The sequence below is a fragment of the Miniopterus natalensis genome, chromosome 2, assembly GCF_054644295.1.
Source record: "Miniopterus natalensis isolate mMinNat1 chromosome 2, mMinNat1.hap1, whole genome shotgun sequence".
Lineage (NCBI taxonomy): Eukaryota > Metazoa > Chordata > Mammalia > Chiroptera > Miniopteridae > Miniopterus > Miniopterus natalensis.
Genome location: NC_142082.1, coordinates 109462314 through 109482456, shown reverse-complemented (window position 1 = coordinate 109482456; position 20143 = coordinate 109462314). Strand labels below are relative to the sequence as shown.

At 39.5% G+C, this 20143-nt stretch overlaps 1 protein-coding gene across 1 annotated transcript in view; it reads right to left on the bottom strand.

Annotated features, from left to right (window-relative positions):
* Positions 1–19893, bottom strand: part of UBE2N (ubiquitin conjugating enzyme E2 N) — a 42381-nt gene extending 22488 nt beyond the window's left edge. Inside the window, exon 1 of the mRNA XM_016215261.2 lies at positions 19790–19893. Coding sequence (XP_016070747.1) covers positions 19790–19819 — 30 coding nt within the window. The 5' untranslated portion in view covers positions 19820–19893. The remainder of the gene's footprint in view (positions 1–19789) is intronic.
* Between the last annotated feature and the right edge of the window lie 250 nt (positions 19894–20143).

The following is a 20143-nucleotide window of genomic DNA, read 5'->3' as shown; positions in this document are numbered from 1 at the left end:
GATTTAAATTATCTAAGTAAATAGAGGTTTCCTTGAGATAAAGAATTAAGTGACTGGGACACAGAAGTGGAAAACATTTTTTTAGAGAAAGAGAGAGGGAAGGTGGAGGGGAAGAGAGAGAGAGGGAGAGAAAGAGAGAGAAATTGATTGGCCGTCTCCCATTCGAACCCTGACCAGGGATTGAACCTGCAAACCTGGGTGTGTGCCCTGATAGGGAACTGAATCTGAGACCTTTCAACGTTCAGCACAACACTCCAACCAACCGAGTCATACTGTCCAGGGAGGAAGACATTTTTTAATGAGTATACTTTTGTTGAATTTTGTAACATATGCAAGTACTACTTACCCAAACAATTAACAAAAAGTGTTTTTAAGTAAATCACCTAAGGAAACTGAATAAGAATTTTCAAGTAACCTTATTTTGAAAGGTACAATGTCTCATCATCAAGACAATCCTTAAAACTCAGAACAAAGTTAAAAAAACAATGCTATTTAGTGCTGTGGAGAAAACTGACTCTATATGTATGGCTGGTTGGGACTACAAGATGGCTTAACCTTTAACAATTCCACCTCTTTGTATTTATTTGAAGGAAAAATTAGGTATGTGCTCAAAAGTACGCCTCCAGAAATATCATATCAAAGCCCATGGGAAAAAGATGCTTTAAGTGTAATATGTAACACTACAGAAAAACATCCCTTCTATATAAAGTGCAAACACACTTCAAACAGTATAATCTTTTAATTAGTGTTGTGCGAGGGTGATGGAAATTTCTAAATTTTCACTGAGATAATGGTTTCACAGCTGTACACATTTGTCAAAACTCAAGTTGTTTATATAAAACGGATATGCTTAATTGTATGTAAATTATATCTCAATATTAAGTTAATTTAAAAGGAAAAATGCAATGTGCATCTTGAGCTTATTGAGGGCAGGTATTAGGGTCTTAATTTGGGGAGGCAGGGATTTTTACTGATCAGAATACTTGGGATTTGAGGGCAGGAGCTATACTGTTTGAACAGGTATTTGTAAATTTGAGCAACAGAGCAAGGCAAGAGGAAAGAATTAGGAGGAAAAAATACCGAGAGCCAAGGAAATGGCTATGGCCATTTGTTGTTAAACTCCTAACTCTTCAATAAAAAATCACTAAACTTGCAAAATGCTTGCAATTAGTGGATTCTTTTGTGGAAACTGTTGAAAGGGCTGAGCTGTGTGTCTGGGTGAACAGCATTTACAATCTTAGAACCATAGTCAAAAGGAAACCTCAAGACTTTAAACTACTTGATAAAATGGCTAAATCTTGGGCAGGACAATGGCCTTTCAGAGGCTAATAAATTGGAAAGTTAGACAAATTTAGTTAGAACTCCAAGGTAAGGCCCTGGCCTCTGGCTGGTTGGGTGTCATCCTGTGCGATGTCTCTCTCTCCTTCTCCCTCCTTCCCTCTCTCTCAAATCAATAAAAACATACTGAAAACAACAACAAAAAACAACTCCTCCAAGGTAAAGACTGACATGTGGTTTAATCCTTAAAACTGCCTTGGATGTTTACATACCTGTTTCATTTAATCCTCAAAACCACTTCTGAAAACACTTTACAGAAATGTGCACAGGAACTCTCAAGTGGCAGAAGATAGACTAGAAGCCCCCACTCTAGAGTCAAGGGCTCTTTTCACACTTCACAGCTAGAGCTTGGAATCCTCAGCATCCAACAGTGCTTTGTACCTATGTATTCGTGTTAGGTGAGTGACCAAGGGTTGTAACTAAAAAAGGCATGTGAGAGCTAAAAATAGAAAATGTTTCTTAATTTGTTCTGATAGTATAAGTGTCCTTAAAGCTGAAGCAGAGGGAGCCACCAAGGATAGGGGAAAGGGTAAACTCTTGGAGCACCATTTGCCTGAATTGCTTGGCATTTTCTCTCTCTAATCCTACTTTCTTCTCTAACACCCTAGCTTAAAGGCACAGAGTTGTGTCTTGAGATGGGAAAGTTGGCCCAATAAAATAGAGGAAAGATTCAACTGATTTAGAACAAAGGCATTTATTTATAGTACACACTAAAGTTCACTTTAAAAAAAACCCACCACCACCCAACAGTCAAGCAAGGGAATGTGGAGGGAGTCCTTCCCCTAAATTTAATCAAAACAAAAACACTATTTAAAACCTTAAAAAATTTCTAGTTCTGCAGGAATGAAGTCAAGCCAAGTACTGTCACATGTCAAGGGTCAGGTGGTCAGACAGCTTTCTATCTTTAAAACCTCCATACTGGGAAATTTATATCTGTGGCAGATGTAAAGTAACACAAGTTCCTCTCAGTTATCCTCTTCTATACCTTGCTCATTCTGGGGTACTCAGCAAACCACACTTCTGCTTTGCCATGGACTCCTCATAAAACTCTGCAGATGTGTGTGGGGATGCTAAAGGAAAGCTGCAAGAGGGGACTTGCCTCTTCAGGGCTCCTTGGGCCCCTGAGATGCCTGTGAAAATTACCCAACATCCCTGTAGCACATTCATCCAAACTGCAGTTTATCTCACACTAAGAAAACCAGCTTAATCATCATCCAACTCCCTAGAGGATCACACTCTCTTTAAAGGTCTGGATCCCAGCTGGGGCTACTTCTCCAAGGTTTCTAAATTTTAGTAATTTCAACCTTTTTCTTGTTGTTTTTCCCCCTAAACTTAGTTACTAACTCCAAAACACCTTAAAGTTCTCTTTTCTGCCATTCTATCACTTAAGTAACAACTTGATATATGTGACAGTTTCCTCATGTTTGCAGAACTGCCAAAGCAAGAATTAGCCCAGAGGGCAGGCAGCACACCATCTAGTACTACCCCACCCTCTTGACCTCCACTCACAAAAGGATACAAGGACAGCTGGGAAGTAGAAGACAGTTATGCCAGTTAAAGAAATGCCAAACCTAGAAGGTGTCCATGCAAATACCTCACGTCCCCAGACAACTGGGAGCTCTTCCACTTCACAAGAGCAGAAGCTACAATGCCCAGATGCAACAACTAGAAAATAATCAAATTCAGGATTCAAAAGGTGGTTTACCAGTGTGATATGTGAGTTTCACAGAAGTCAGCACTAATCCTATACTACGATCCACCCTTCCTCATCTTTCAAAGCAGCATACCTCGAAAGATGCTCTTCAGAGAATCTGGTATTATGGTCAAAGTAAGCCATACCCAAGGCGTGAATGACCCAAACAGAATTTCATAATCTGAGGAGATTTTTGAGACTCCCAACCACCACACAACCAACTTCACCCAACCATACTTCTCCTGTACCCATGATAAAAGATTTAGGACACACCAATTACACACACAGCTTAGGTAATGCTTTGAGGTAATACCTTCACATATTTGAGTCATATATGAATATGCAGAAAAAGGTAAGCTGCAAAAATTAGAATTAAAAGATGAACTCTGGGTTCTTCTTGCCAGAGGATATAAATATTCTTTCTCAATCTTTCTCACTTCCATTATAAAACTTTTTCAACTGAGATGTGATAATAACATGACTTTTTGTTGTTGTTGTTTTAAATATCTTTATTGATTTCAGATAGAGGAAAGGAGAGGGAGAGATAGAAACATCAATGATGAGAGAATCATCATTGATTGGCTGCCTCCTGCACGCCCCCTACTGGGGATCAAGCCCTGCAACTCGGGCATGTGCCTTGACTGGGAATTGAACCATGATCTCATGGATCCTAGGTTGATGCTCAACCGCTGTGCCACGCCCAGCTGGGCAACTGTTTTTTTACTTATCCTCAACTAAAGATATGTTTCATTGATCTCAGAGAAAGAGGAAGGGAAAGTTGTCCTTTTGGTGTACAGGACAACTTTCCAGCCCAGCCACCAGGCCAGGGCAGTATGACTCTTATCTGAGCAAAATTTCTGTTGTTTGCAATTAAACACATTTTTTCAAGACACTTCCATTTTCCAAGAAAAGTTGTATGATTAACTCTATGATATAAAAGAGAGAATAAACAGCATGATAATAAAAAAGAACTACGATTTTATAATTATAAAGTGAATCTCTGGACTTGGCATGCAACATTTGTTTAGGGCTTTAAAAGAAAATACAATCTTTGCCCTGGCCATTGTGGCTCAGTTGGCTGGGCACTCTCCCATGCACCAGGAGGCTGCCAGTTCAATTCCTGGTCAAGGACATATGACTGGGTTTCGGGCTTGATCCCAGCAAGGGCATGTAAGAGGCAGTCCATCAATTCTGCGCGCTCATATTGATGATTCTCTCTCCTTCTCCCTTTCCTATCTCTCTAAAAGAAAATTTTTTAAAAAATCAATAAACTACTCTTTAAAAAAAAATTACAATCTTCTCTTAAATTAAAATTGGTACGTTTCTACGTTATGCCTCCCTTCTTACTCCAAGCATACATTTGCCTTCACCTTACTAAAACCAAAACCTAGATTGATTCTATAATAGCAACAGATTGAGTGGAAGGTACACTAACACTCTCCAAGGGCCAAACTGGAATTACAACTAACATATAGAAAAACCATCCTGAATAATCAACTAAAGACTACCTGGAAAGCACCCTAATAACCAGGGACCTAAAGTGGAGACCACATAGAGACTGGTAGGAAGTACAAAGGCTCAAGAGGGCTCGCCAAGCTCCCACAAGCAGCAGCTGAAGTTCCGGAGGATTATCTCAGTTGTGGGAGGTTTCCACTGAGAACTCTGGGGTCTAAGCCCCAAGCTGGGCTTCCCAGCCACAGCACCTGAACTCTGAGAAAAGTGCCCACATAACATTTGGCTATGAAAAGCAGCAGGGTTTCTGTCTTCCAAGGAAAGACATCTAGAAATGCAAGTACCCTCTTAAAGGGCCAACACACAAAGTTTTGTATGCAGCCACTCACCTTGGACTCGGGTGGAGGGAGGGCAGAGTGGACTAGGGCTGTGTGAGGAGAATCCAGGAATGCTGGCTTGGGGGATACAACTCAGAGGACAGCTATCTCGATTCCTGTGCTGAGTAATTCCCCCATACTGCAGAGGACATCTTTCTCAGGCAGACATTTACCAACCAAGCAGCTGTTTTCTGGAGGGGAAGCATTTGCCCCACCCACTGAAAAACCTCTCACCCCACCCTGTGGAGTTTCTATAGCCTGAGGCTCATTAAGAAACTGAGTAACATTCAGCCTCTGGGTGCTCTGAGTCTTTGCCCGATTTGCTTCTGGACCCTGGGCTAGGAAAAGTAGACCTTGGTGCACATCTTGGTCCTTTCCAAATGCATCCAGCCCCAGCAGAGGGAACCACAAGCTGTTAAGTGGGAAAGCTTCAAATAGGGTACTCAAGGCCAATCACAAACAGCATCTGACATTGGCCTGCACCAGAGACCATCCGAAAGACTGGGAGTCCTAGCAGATCTACCTAATACATAGAAACAAATCCAAATAGGCAGCCAAACTGGGGAGACAAAAGGCAAGTCCCACATGAAAGAACAAAAAAATTCTCCAGAAGAGCTAAATGAAAGGGAGATAAGCAATCTAAGAGATACAGAGTTCAGAATACTGATGGTAAGGATACTCAATAGCACGAGAAAAGAAATGGAAACTGACAGAAATTAAGAATGACACAGGAGAAATAAAGAATACATTGGAAGGAACAAACAGCAGATTAGAGGAAGCTGAGGATCAGATCAGCAAATTAAAAGACAGGTTAGAAAAATAAATCAGAAAACCAAAAAGAAGAAGAAAATTAAAATGCAGGACAGTTTAAGGGAGTTGTGGGACATGAAATGTAACAATATTCCCATCATATGAAAGCCAGAAGTAGTCAAAAGTAAGCAACGGTTAGAGAACCTGTTTGAAGGAATAATGGCAGAAAATTTGCCTAACCTGGTGAAGGAGTAAGTTACACAAGTTCAGGAGGCACAGAGAGACCCAAGTAAGAAGAATCCAAAGGGGCCCATGCCAGACACATCATAAATTTATTTTTTGAAAAATATCTTTATTGATTTCAGAGAGAGAAAGGGAGAGGGAGTGAGAGAGATTTACTGAGCCATCATCAACCAGCTGCCTCCTGCACACCAACTGGGGATCAAGCTCAGAACCTGGACATGTACCCTGACCAGGAATCAAACCTTAATCTCCTGGATCTTAGGTCAATGCTCAACCGCTGAGCCACGCCCGGCCAGGTGACATATCATAATTAAAATGCCAAAAATTCAGGACAAAGAGAGAATCTTAAAGGCAGCAAGAGAAAAGAAATCCGTTACCTACAAAGGAGCTCCCATAAGGCTGTCAGCTGATTTCTCATCAGAAATTCTACAGGCCAGGAGGGAATGGCATGATTCAAGGTAATGCAAAACAAGGATCTGAAACCAAGACTACTCTACCCAGCAAGGCCATCATTCAAAATAGATGGCGAAATAAAGAGCTTTCCAAACAAAAAAAGGCTAAAGGAGTTTATTACCACCAAACCAGCATTGCAAGAAATGTTAAAGGGTCTACTGTAGTAAGTTGAAATAGAATGAGAAACATACGCATAGAGAAATAAAACGGCAATAGATAAGAACCTATCAATAATAACCTTAAATATAAATGGGTTAAATGCTCCAATCAAAAGGCACAGGGTAGCTGAATGGGTAAGAAAACAGCTATAAAAAGGATCACTTCCTGTTTGAGACAGCATGGTGGTACCTGGAGAGTATTATGCTAAGCAAAATAAGCCAGTCAGAGAAAGAAAAGTGTCACATGATCTTACTCATATGTGGAATCTAATGAACAAAATAAACTGACGGACAAAATAGATCCAGAGACGTAGAAGCATGGAAGAGACTGACAAATCTCAGAGCGAAGGCAGGGGTGGGGGAGACACTAACCTAAGAACTTACATGCATATATGCATAACCCAGGGATACAAACAATAGTCTGGTGAAGGCCTACTGGTGGGGTGCAGGGTGGAGAGGATCAATGAGGATGAAAGGGGGATATTTGTAATACTTTCAACAACAAAGATAAATAGAAACAAACAAATAAATAAAACCAAATACCTGATTTAAATCATTCTGTGACTACATATGTCAACCAATGGTAAAATGAAGTGGCTGATATATACCAAACAGAAAGAATTAACTTCAGTATTTTTTTCCAGTCTGCCATAAATAGGGGTAACTGTGTACAATCAGTATAAAGGAACACAGTAAATATTCAACAACATTAATACTTGTAATGTTTAAAAGATTAAAACAGACTGGTCATAATTTACACACATAAATATATACCCATAACTGGCTTGATGATCCAACTCAAGAAATAAAGTATTTGAAGAAGTGTGTGTGCACACTCTCAGAATATTAAAATTGTTCTAATTACTCATAAGAGGAAACATATGCTAGTTTTACTTTCTTTTTTTCATTGATAGTAATCCTAAATATCTACATTTTTTAAACAAACACCTGTGGGGCATAGGAAACTAAAGCCTGCTCATGGACTAGGACTGTGTTCTTTTGTGGTAGGGTCCTGTTGTATCCTAATACAGGAAAACCTGGTAGGACAATCCTTACAATAAAGGAAAATGACATTGGCGTTCTCCAATGACCCCTCCCATATGGCCCTGTTATGATTAATCCAGTTATCAATTAAGCAGTTGAAAACAAAGTGCTAGTATGAATGTGTGTGAACCATGAGGGCAAGGGTCAATAGGCTTTCTTTTTAAATTTATTTTTATTATTGAGGGTATTACAGATGTCCCCCATTTCCCCCTTCACCCAGCTCTGGCCCCACCCCAGGCCTTCACATCTCTATTCCTGTGTCCACAGGCTATGCATATATGTATAAAAAGTTCTTAGACTAACTGCCCCCCCGCCCCCCCCCCGATCTATTAGTCTGTTGCATGCTTCCATATCTCTGTACCTACTTGTTCATCAGTTTATTTTGGTCATTAGATTCCACATATAAGTAAGGTCATATTTGTCTTTCTCTGGCTGGTTTATTTCACTTAGTACAATAGTCTCCAGGTCCATCCATGCTGTCACAAAGGATAAGATCCTTCCTTTTTACAGCTGCATAGTATTCCATTGTGTAATGCACAACAGCATTTTTATCCACTCATCTACTAATGGACGCTTGAGCTATTTCCAGACCTTAACTACTGTAAACAATGTTGCTATGAACATAAGGGTGCATACATTCTTTCTGAATGGTCTTTTGAGATTCTTAGGATATATTCCCAGAAGTGGGATAGTTGGGTAAAATGAAGTTCCATTTTTAATTTTTTGAAGAATTTCCATACTGCTTTCCACAGTGGATGCACCCATCTGCATTCCCACCAGCAGTGTACTAGGGTTCCCTTTTCTCCACATCCTCTCCAGCACTTGTCTGTTGATGGTAGCCATTCTGGCAGGTGTGAGGTAATACCTCATTGTGGCTTTAATTTGCATCTCTCTGATTAGTGACATTGAGCATTTTTTTCATATGTCTCTTGGCCATCTGCATGTCCTCTTTGGAGAAGTGTCTGTCTATTCAGGTCTTTTGCCCATTTTTTATTTGGGTTGTCTGCCTTCCTTTTGTTGAGTTGTATAAGTTCTTTATATATTTTGAAAATTAACCCCTTATCAGGTGTATCACTGGCAAATATGTTCTCTCATATAGTGGGTTCCCTTTTCATTTTGAGGATGGTTTCTTTGGCTGTGCAGAAGCTTTTTAGTTTGAGGTAGTCCCATTTATTTTTTTCCTTTGTTTCTTGTGCCCTAGGATATTGGTGAAAATTCTGCTACATGAGCGGTCTGAGATTTTACTGCCTAGGCTTTCTTCTAGGATTTATATGATGCTCAAAACCTTGACCCAGGAAGTGACAAATATGTTATTTTTCTGATGATTACAAAGAACGAATAAAAATATTTTTCATCAACTTTAAAAAAGGAAATCCTGCCATTTTCAATAACCTGAATGAACCTGGAGGAAATTATGGTAAGTGAAATAAACCAGACACAGAAAGACAAATATGCATAATCTCATTTATGTGTGAACTCTTCAGAAGGAAAACAAAACCAAATCTAACTCTTAGTAACAGAGAGAATAGTGGTTACTAGAGGCTTGGAGGTGGAGGAAAAAGAGAAGATATTGATCAAAGGGTACAAATTTTCAGTTATAAGATGAGTAAGTTCTGCAGACCTAATGTACATACAGCATGATGACTACAGTTAATAATAATGTATTGCATGCTTGAAATTTGCTATGAGAGTTGATCTCAAGTGTTCTAACAAAAATTATGGGAAATAACAGATATGTTAGTTTGTGGTAATTAGTTCATAATGTATACATATAGTATCAAAACATCACCTTGTCCCCCTTAACTATGTACAATTTTTGTCATAAATAAAAAATTTTTTAAGATTTTCACTACAATTAATGACTCAATTAACAATAGGACCAACATTTCTTTCCCAGAGTGCCTTAACAGGATCCTAGAAACTAAAGCAAGTGACTTAAATTTTACCCCTAATTTTCTTTCCATGGCACCTGTAGAAATAATAAAATATAGTACTTCTAGTTCTTAAACCACAACTTACTTAATACTAGAGATACAAACAAGATGACTACAATCAAGGTTCTCCCAGAAGAGCAGAGGAAACAAACCCAACCAACAGAGTATGCACTAGGCAGTCACATTTCATATGACAAATGTTCTTCTGCAAACACGGCATAATTCAGGAGTTAGAAAACACATCATTTTGTCTGGTAAACAGTATCAATTTCTAAGTTTGTATATGAGAGGGGAGACAAAGAAGGAGCTGTCAATGAAATAATTACAGTGAAAAGACCAGGTTGTGAAAAGCTTTATATGCCAAGTTAATGAATTTGAACTCAACCCTACATACAGTGGAGAGCCACATGATGGCATCTGTATTTTCAGAGTAATGTGGCAGTGTGAAAAATTAAGGAGGGAGGTGGGAAAGGAATGAAGGGGAGGGAGGGGTGTGGGAAAGCAAAAAAGGGAAGGAAGGGGATGGGGAGGGAGGACAATGAGAGAGAGACAGACAGACAGACAGACAGACACTACAGTGTAAGTGAAGACAGGGAGATGCATTCTGAAATTACTGCAAAAAATTCCCAAGCCCATATACAAAGATAACTGGGAGAAAGGGAGACAGGAGTGGGTTAGGAGAAGCAGAGGCATTTCTCAGGTCGAATCAATTGGACTTAGTAATAAACTGCAAGTGGAAGAGAGAAGAGGGGGAGGAGAGAATAAAGAAGAGTAAATCTCAGGAAACTGGGTTAATGTTGATATAATAAATGTGTTCAGGAGAATACATAACGAGAAAAGGTCCAAGGTCTGAACCCCAAGAGAACATGAACATTTAAGGCTTTAAAACTATTGCAGCAGATACGACACAGACCTTCTACTGGAAAGCTATAGTTCTACTGCTCAATATTTGTGTAATTTTTCCCCCCTTTGAATTGCCTAAGGGCCAGTTTAAAATCCAAAAGGGAAATTCAGTTCCAGGACTGTATGATAATGGCTTCTCATTATTTTAAATTCCGGTCAAAGGGATCATATAATCACCAAGTTAAAATAGGAATTAGAAATAACTGAGGCCCAGGGAAAGTGACTTAGCCAAGGTAGCCAAGTTTCTTAATCCTCAAGATAAAAGTCAATTTTATTCACCAGAATTGGCTCGAATTTCTCAGTGTCCAGCAATTAAGTCTAATCTTTAAAGATAAAGACTTACTACTGCTGACAATTTTTTAAAGGGGGAGGGGGATGACGACAAATGCAGTGTATTAATGGCACACCTTTCTTATATCAGATGCTTTCTTAGAACCAGGTTAAACCAGTGTTTAAAATCCCCACTTCCATATAATAAAGTAGTCTTCTCCTGAGAAAAAAGGGGGGGGCTCACAGGCTGAAGGACATTTTCTAAAACAACGCAGGTTTCAAATGTAACTAGAATTATGAGAGTCAATATGTATTATTTATCTGCTGAAACTTCTGCTTTGCTTCATTCAGAATTGTCATTTCTTAAAAGTATTAGAAAACACCAGCTAAAAGAATTTTTTTTAATATATCTTTATTTTTTAAAAAATATATCTTTATTGATTTCAGAGAGAAGAAGAGAAACATCAATGATGAGGATGGACAAAGTGCTGTAATTGTAGTAGAATCCAATTTAATTCTAATCTATTTTTAGGCTTACTGATTAAAAAAAAAATCCTGTCTACAATTAACATTAGAGCGGTTATGGTCTGACACAGTGATACCTAAAATGCATTTTGCTGGTAAGAAATAGCAAGAAGAGAGGAACAACTGCTCTTTAGTTCCCTCTCACTGGAACCCCAAACTTCCACAAATCCAGACTTCCAGGAGGGCAGGTGAGAAATATGCCACCACAGACCAGGGGCATACTATCTTAAGGAAAACTGTATTACTAAACAGGACTCACTTGTGCAAAAGCCTCCAATTAAACTACGATAAGGAGACTTTTGATTTAAAAAAGAAAAAGCTAAATAAGCACTTAGACTTTGCACATGAAAATGTTTTCACTTCATGTGTCCAAATGATAAAATATAAAAATACATGCATTCAGTTATTACATAGGGGCAGATATGTTCTGGCACATTCAACCTACAATACCCGCAGTCTATAAAATCAGATTGCCTGGGTTCATATCACAGCCCCACCAACTACTTAATTCCTCTGTGCAGGTGTCCATATCTGTAATATAGAAATAAAACTGTATCCGTATCATAGGGTTGCTGTTAAGTATAAATCAGTGCGTGTAACATGCTTAGAACAATGCCTAGAACACAGTAAGTGCTCATTAAAAAATGTCTATTGTTTACATAATAAAAACTGTATGACCAATCTCACCTCAAAAATAGGCAGGTGTGGCTCAGTGGTTGAGAGTGGACCCATGAACCAGGAGGTCGCAGTTCGATTCCGGTGAGGGCACATGCCTGGGTTTTGGGCTCGATCCCCAGTTAGGGGGCATGCAGAAGGCAGCCAATCAATGACTCTCCCTTATCACTGATGTTTCTATCACTCTCTCTATTTCCCTTCCTCTCTTTGAAATCAATGAAAAAAACTTTAAAAAAAAAAAAGCTGCCACACCACACTCTGATAAATGACTCATAGACTAAGTATTAACTTAATAATTTAAAACGCAACAATGCTTTGTTTGCCCAACAGTACTTGATGCAAACTCTCTGAAGCTAGTAAACAGTAGGCACCACACACTGGATTTCTGGAATATGCTATGCATTTATATATATATTCTTATTCACATTTATTCATTCTCTCGCTCTCTCCTTCCAACTTTTACATCTGCTATTCCTTTTGCCTAAAATTCACTCACCCTCCTCCTCTTCAAATTTAAAACACTTGCTCAACAGATACCTTTCCTTCATCCTTAGACATCCTTCAATTCCATGTATATCTTCTTTCATAACACACCTCACTGTAACTTGTTTCACAACTGTGTTTTCTACTACGCAGGGATGCCTATCTTGTTCACCTGGTTTAGTGCTGAATACATATTATGTATTCAATAAATGTTCATTTAATTGAACTGAAATGCATCTTATGAATGGATAATGAAAAGGCAAATAAATCACAATGTTATGAAAGACTGAAATTTGGCCTTGGGCTCTTACTAGTTTACTAAAGCCGCTTTTGCCCTGCCCCATAGTAAGGGGGTATAAGGAATGGTAATCCCAATCATCCTTAAGGGTCAGTAAAAACATACCAACTTTATAGGAACATTTTCCTTAGAAAGTTGTAAAGAGATAAAAAGCACCCATCATCTCAAGACACAAAGACATGTTATATTTCTTTCTAGTATTCCCTTGATAACAGTGCCTTCAATTACTAGATTGTAAAGCCTTTGAAAATAAAAACTGATTCACCCAAAACAGACCAAACCTCTGATAGTGACATATTGTGATGGTACTGGAAACCAGAGTTTAAAAACCTGAAGAGGAAATAGCCAATTTAAAAAATATACATGTCAACATTAGATTCTGAAACCAATATGTAAAATACTTTAAATTATAGTTGCATCCTAATTATTTAGAAATAGCTGACTTACAGGCCAATTCAGAATTATAAAAATATCTATGTCTAAGTACCCTTAGGAGAGTTTAGAATAGCTATATCCAGGATTTTAGCAAATATACAATGCCTAAATGACATGGTATAGCTTTTGAAAGGATGACTAATAAAGAATTATCTCTGTTGATTCTCTGAGGGCTCTTAACCAGTTATCCAGTTTTTCCAACCACACATTAATGGCTTCTGCCACCAGAGATGCTAGGGCTACAGTTCTCTCTGACTATAGTGATCCTACATCCTATCTAATCTACAAATTAAAAGTGACTGTATTTAACATCTAAAAGAAAAAAACCACTTGAGAAAAAAACTTTTTTTTAATATCTTTATTGATTTCAGAGAGAGGAAGGGAGAGGGAGAGAGAAACATCAATGCTGAGAGTGTCACTGACTGGCTGCCTCCTGCATGCTCCCTGCTGGGGATTCGAGCCCGCATGTACCCTGACCAGGAATCGAACTGCGATCTCCTGGATCCTCGGTTGATGCCCAACCTCTGAGCGATGCCAGTCGGGCTTGAGAAAAAACTTTAAAAGCTGCTAAGACTGCCCCGGCCGGTGTGGCTCAGTTGGCTGGGTGTCATCCTGTGCACCCAAAGAATGCCAGTTCAGTTCCTGGTAAGGGAGCCCATCAATGTTTCACTTACATAGGTGTTTTTTTCTCTCTTTCTCTCCTCCCCCTCCCTTCCTCATTCTTTCAAATACATATATTTTTCAAAGCTGCTAAGATTTCAGCTGAAGTTAACTGACTCCCTATTATTCCATCTCCTAATTTGTATATCCATGCTGATGTCCTTCATACATTACATATGCACAGAATATTTCAACTGTATAATAAAATACTAGTCTGATTCCTCTTTCACACACAATAATTTTTATTTCTTGATTATCACATTACTGTATATACTATGCCTTTTAGGTATATTTTGTGTTTAGAAAATGAAATTATATAACAGTGATCAGGCACCCACATCACAACTGTGATGACTACAACTGTAATGTCTAAAGCCCCTCCTGGACGCTAACGTCATTTTCTCATTTCTGGTATTATATGCACCCATAACTCACAAGAAGTAACAGATTTAAATGTATGTTCAAAATCCATATTATTTAAATCTATAACATAAATTATTTTCTTCTAAAAACCATTTACCCACAGGTAAACCAAAATAGTAGGTATAAGAAAAAGGCAAAGGTACAGACTTGCAAGTGGGGACTCCTGGTGATCCAACTTCTTTGGCCTACTTACTCATCAGAGAAGAAAAAGGATGATGTTCTTTACTGTGTTAAATCTATATGGCTGTAAATGGTCACAATCATCAAAATAACTCAGAATTTCCACAAAACAAACACATAACATTTCTGATTTCATCATTTAGCATGGTGGACACTTAGAAAGTGCTTGATAATTTGACAAAACTCAATTTCTATAGTGTGAGAGTTGATCAATCTGAACTGAAGAAAGTGTGAGGCACAGAGGAGCTTAAAAAATAACACTCAACTGACTACTATTTTTAACTTACTTTCAATTATGCCCACATTTCATAATCAAAATATTAGGTATTATATTAAATAATATCCTAATAGCTTTAAGGTTTAATCATTACCAAAAGCAGTCTAGGGATTCTTAACCTGGAATCCATGGAGACAGAGGTAATTCACAAATAAACTCGTCAAGAACCTGAATCCCTAGAAGTCATATGAAAAAACCATGGTTTACTGTCCTAAAAAGGTCAGAAAACTAAGTTTGGACAACCAAAAGAGCTAAGAACCACACTGTTTCTAGTCAAATTTTTACTATGAGTTTATCTGTTTCCTAAGGATGTTTTAATTACAATTTATAACAAGTCCATCTTCATCACGGTAAGTTTTTCATGCCATTCTTTAAATGGGGGGAGAGGCAGCAGAGGAGAGGAGGTGGGGCACACATTCATTGCCAAAGATTTTCAGGGCTTAAAATAGGCTCAGTTTGCCCAGCCAGCACGGCTCAGAGGTTGAGCATTGACCTATGATCCAGGAGATCAAGGTTTGATTCCTGGTCAGGGTACATGCCCTGGTTTTGGGCTTGATCCCTAGCAGGGGGGTGCAGAAGGCAGCCAATCAATGATTCTCTCTCATCATTTATGTGTTTATCTCTCCCTCTCCCTTCCTCTCTGAAATCAAAAAAATATACATATATATATTTTAAAGGCTCAGTTTGCCCTGGCTAGTGTGGCTCAGTTGGTTAGAGCATCATCCAGTACACAGAAAGGTCAAGTGTTTGATTCCCGGTAGGGGCACATACGGGAGGCAACCCACTGATCTCTCTCACACATCAATGTTTCTCTCTCTCTCTCTCCCCCCCTCTCTCTTAAGTCAATAAAAACATATCCTTGGGTAAGGATTTAAAAAAAAGGTGCAGACTTCTGAATCACTTTTCTTACTATAAAACTACCTTATATACTAGAATATATATTAAATAGGGACAGGAAAAAGTGCTATCTGTATTTTTAAAATCAAAATTATTAAAATAAAAAATAAACAAACTCAAGTCTCCATGCAAAGTCAGATCATACCAGGTTTTTAAGAATTTGAAACTACACCTCATCAAACATAAAAGTAAGTTTTAGGAAATACTGGTGAAACTCTAATCTCAGATTAGTTTGCTAGGTTTTAATCAAGTCAGTCAACTCCTTGAGTAAGTTAACTACAGTTTCCTATGGTTATGTTTTATTGTTTTCATGATTAATTTTGAGAAGACAAAGGAATTTACTCTGTCAATACAACATGTAAAGCTAAAATAAATTTGTTTTTGACTAAAGCCACAACTACTGATCTCATTTATTTGTTCCTAAGATAACCCAGGTTCTTCTTTATAACAGAGGGATTAGGGAGGACCTCTTATTTTAGGTACTCTTTAACTAATATGACTTTAAGTTTTAATTGCTCAGTCACTTTTAGGGACTAAATGAGCTTTGGCCCTGGAGGGAAGAAAGAAAAAAGAAAAGTCTAAAACTTCTAGCTGAACACAGAACTGCCAATATTCAGTATTAATTCACACATGTGCAAAATACCAGTACACATAAGACTATTCAGTACAGCACTATTTGTATAGCAAAATTTTGGGAACAATCTAGAAGTTATCGACAAGCAGTTAGTTAAATTAAGTCTAACCACAAGGTTGCACAAAACTGCCCTTAAAAAAATTACTCACCTCAAAGATATACTGTGGAAGAGAGAGGGGAATTAAGGTATTTGCACGAGGAGGGAAACAGGCCTAACATATATGCATGCACTAAGTCTCTCTGGTCTTTCTGGAAGGATACACAATAAAACTAGTGGTTGTCTGAGGAGGAAAACTAGAATGCTGAAGGACAGATGAGAGAGTCTTAAATTTTCCTCTATGTACCTTTTAGAACCTTTCAAATGTTGTGCTCTACGTATTTCCTAGGCAAGAAAATAAATGATTGACTTGTTTTTTAATGAATTTATGAGTGGAAACAGAGACTAGTTTTTACCTCAGTGGTTGGTTCAGATAGAATCTGCTAAGCAGTAAAAATGTCAAATTATGACATAGAATAAAGAGTCCTGCCTTCATGGAACTTTTAGAAGGAGCAGAGATAAAAAGTAAATAATATAACTTGGAGTAGTGGTAAGTGCTAGACAGAAGAAAGGCAAATACGAGGATGAAGAGAAACTAGGGGGAGAGGGAGAGGAAAACTGTGTTTTAGGAACCTTAAGGTAAACCTTTCAGAGGATATGACATGTGAGCCAAGAAGTGAACAATATGACAAAGCAATGCAATAAACAGAAGGAAAGCCCTGTGACTGGAACAAATAAGGTTCCAGTGTACGGGATATAGCAAAGCAACAGTGTGGTTGAAGTGGAGCAATAGGATGAGAGAAGTACAGGAGATAATCTCAGAGGTAGGCAGATCCCAGTGCCATGAAGGACCTTGTAGGTAGGTAGGTAGGAGAAGTCAAGATTTTATTCTAAGTGTGATGGAGAACCTTTGTAAAGTTCTGGGCAGGCGAGTGACATGATATATATTTTTAAACGTCTCCTTTTAAGCTGAAAGAAGACCAATATAGTAGGCCATGCAACAAATGATGGACTTGAACAATGGTTTCAGAGAGATGGGGTAAATGAGTCTGATTCAGGATATATTTTGAAAGTAGAGCCTACAGAATTTGCTACTGGATTGGAAACGGGAATCCAACTGGGTGAATATATTTGTATAGTTACTTACAGATCTCAAAGTATATTTACATACATTATTTCACTTCATAGTAACAAGAAATTGGGGAAGGTCACACTGAATCAAGATCCAAATTGTTCCTCTTGCCAAAAGTGATTTCAATGGGTTTTTAGACTATAAAAATGTATTGTCTACTTCACAAGATTCCTGCAGTTATCAAATGGTTAAAGAATTTTGCAAATGTAAATAATGACCATTTGAGATAGACAGCAACATATCATAGTTGTCCAGTGAAAGATAGTATGTTCCTATCACTCAAGACAGTAGAGTTACCCATACAACTACTATCATTATATTCCACAAAGAAACTTGTATTGCAGTTGTCAAAGAGGCAAACTTTTAAAAAAATTTTTGATATTTAAAAATAGACATTTTCACTGATTATGGAAAAAACTACATAATACAAGCATGGGCACTAAAAACAAAACAAAACACAGCATAATCTTTTAATCCTTCCTAGGGATTGGAGAAAGCAGTTCTTTTAAACTATAAATGGCATTAAAGTAGAACCACCTAAGTTTTACAAGATAAAACCCAAATCACAGCACCTTTCATTAAAAAGATGCTATCAACAAAATACCGTAAAATTAAAATTATCAGTTATCACTCTCTTAGTTTAAATAGTAAAATGTAAATGCCTAGTGTAAATTAAATTATGGTGTGACAAATGAATTATGAAAACTTCAGCTTATTACCTTAAATCATTATCACTTTAAAAAAGGCTACACAGAATTTATTTTTCCATCCAAGGCTTTCATGTTACTGCAGTTATCTCCAGAATTAAGCAAAAATGGAAAAATATATGTTAAGTCTTTAGTTCATTATGCATTTTGGAGATCTCTTGAATGTCAGTTTATATTATGTGCTTAGTCGATAACCTGAATAACAGTATAAGTAATAATTCCAGGATATTTGGTGTATAACTCTATCCTCCACCTCTCATTTTCAACTGGGCCCTCAATAAACATGACCATTGGAGCCAAATGACTGTATTACAACTAAAACCACGCTGTAAGGCCCTTTCAATGCATACAGCAATTAAACTTCCTTGGACAAAGTCCAAGACAAATCTGTAATACAGTACAACAAATTTCGCACTATGAAGGTCCACATTATTAGAGACAGAATTTCTCCCTCATAAAATGTCCTCTATTTCTCTAAATCAAGCACTTTTAGGTCAGAGACAACCCCCATCCCTCCCCAATCTCTGATATACTTAACTGCAAGTGCACGAAGCACTGTCCAATACATCATCCTTCAACACAACAGGTCTTTCACTTAGTAATCTCCCCCAAACTTTGAAACAAACTAGAGTAAATACGTTTACCAAGTTTTATCAAGAAAGTGATGCTGCAATTTAGTCACTTTAACTTACATAGAGGGTGGAGCAAAAGTAGGTTTACAATTGTTCTTATGGAAAAACATAATAAATAATAATACAAGAATAAAGTGTTTCGCGTCCTCACAATTGTAAATCTACTTTTGCCCCACCTAGTATTGAACAACACCGAGATTCAACTTATTTCCTTCATTAAAACGGACCAAAATATTGAAGGATTTTTTGTGTGAGTTGCAAGTAACATTTCACACCTGACGACTTGTGTAAAGGACTTATGTAAAAGAATTTACAAAACCAAGATTCCCAATTTTTCATGGTTCCATATGTACTTGTCAAAGTCAAGTATTAATAAAGAGTAGAAAAACGTCCAATAATTAAAGCGCACAAAATCGATAGGAAAAAGATTTCACAAGGTCCTCTATACTTGAGCCCCCCAGTCCTGTACTAAACTATCTCTTCTGAACAGAAACATCTCTGAGTTTGCAAACCATAATAAAATCACTTTGCGGAGACAACGAGCGGAAATGTATTTAAAGACGAGATCGCGGAAGCTAGGGCGGTCGGGCGCAGAGCCCCCAGGTCCCGGGACCCCGGATGCCAGGGGCGAGCGTGTGCGCACGGCAGCAGGACGCGCGGCCCTCCGGGGGTACAGGGCCCGACCCGGCCTCACCCTCTTGGTTCATTCATTCTAAACCTGGGGCTGCCGCACCCTCGCGCTTCCGCGCGGGCGGAGAAGGGAGATTTCGGACAGAAGGACCGTGTCGGGCCACAACCCCCACCCGGAGGTCGGGCCCCGCCGCGATTCCCGCGCGCCCGCGGCCTCCGCCCGGGGGTGGTCTGAATGACCGCGGAGGCCCACGCCCAAGACCAGAACCCCACAACCCCACCCTCCACGAAGGCGCGGGCCAGGCCTTCCGGGCTCTCCAGGGGTCGCCTGGAAGCCTAGGGTCTCAGCCGCCAGGCTGCCCCACCGCGGCCGGAAGTCTCCCCGCGCCCCCTCCCCAGCGCCAGACTTCGCCCGCCGCCGAAGCCAGACCCTCTCCGCGCTGCCTCCGGCCTCCTCGCGCAGGCTGGCGGAAGAGAGCAACCGCGCCGTCCGGCCCGCCGAGCGGGAAAGAGCAAAGGAGGGAGCCGGAGGCTGGCTTGTGCGGTTACCTTGATAATCCTGCGGGGCAGCCCGGCCATCTTGTCAGATCCCAAGTTCGGCCTCCCGTCTAGTCTCCGGCTCCGCTCGCCTCACGCACGAGTGGAAGTCCCAGGCTCCACTTCCGGGGGACGTTGCCGCGCCCGCCGCCACCGCCGCCGAGGCCCCTCGGGAAATGTAGTCCCTGCTCGGGCGCGGATGCGGGCGGGCTTCCCTAAGACCTGGCCCCCTCCCCCGCGCTCCCCGCCCCAACCCCAGCGTAGAGGTGGCGGAAGTGACGCAACGTGATGGGGCAGGGATTTGGGGGAGGGAGGGGGCGCTGGGAGGCGCGGTGCTCGGGCGCTCGTGAGCGAGGCTGCGGTGAG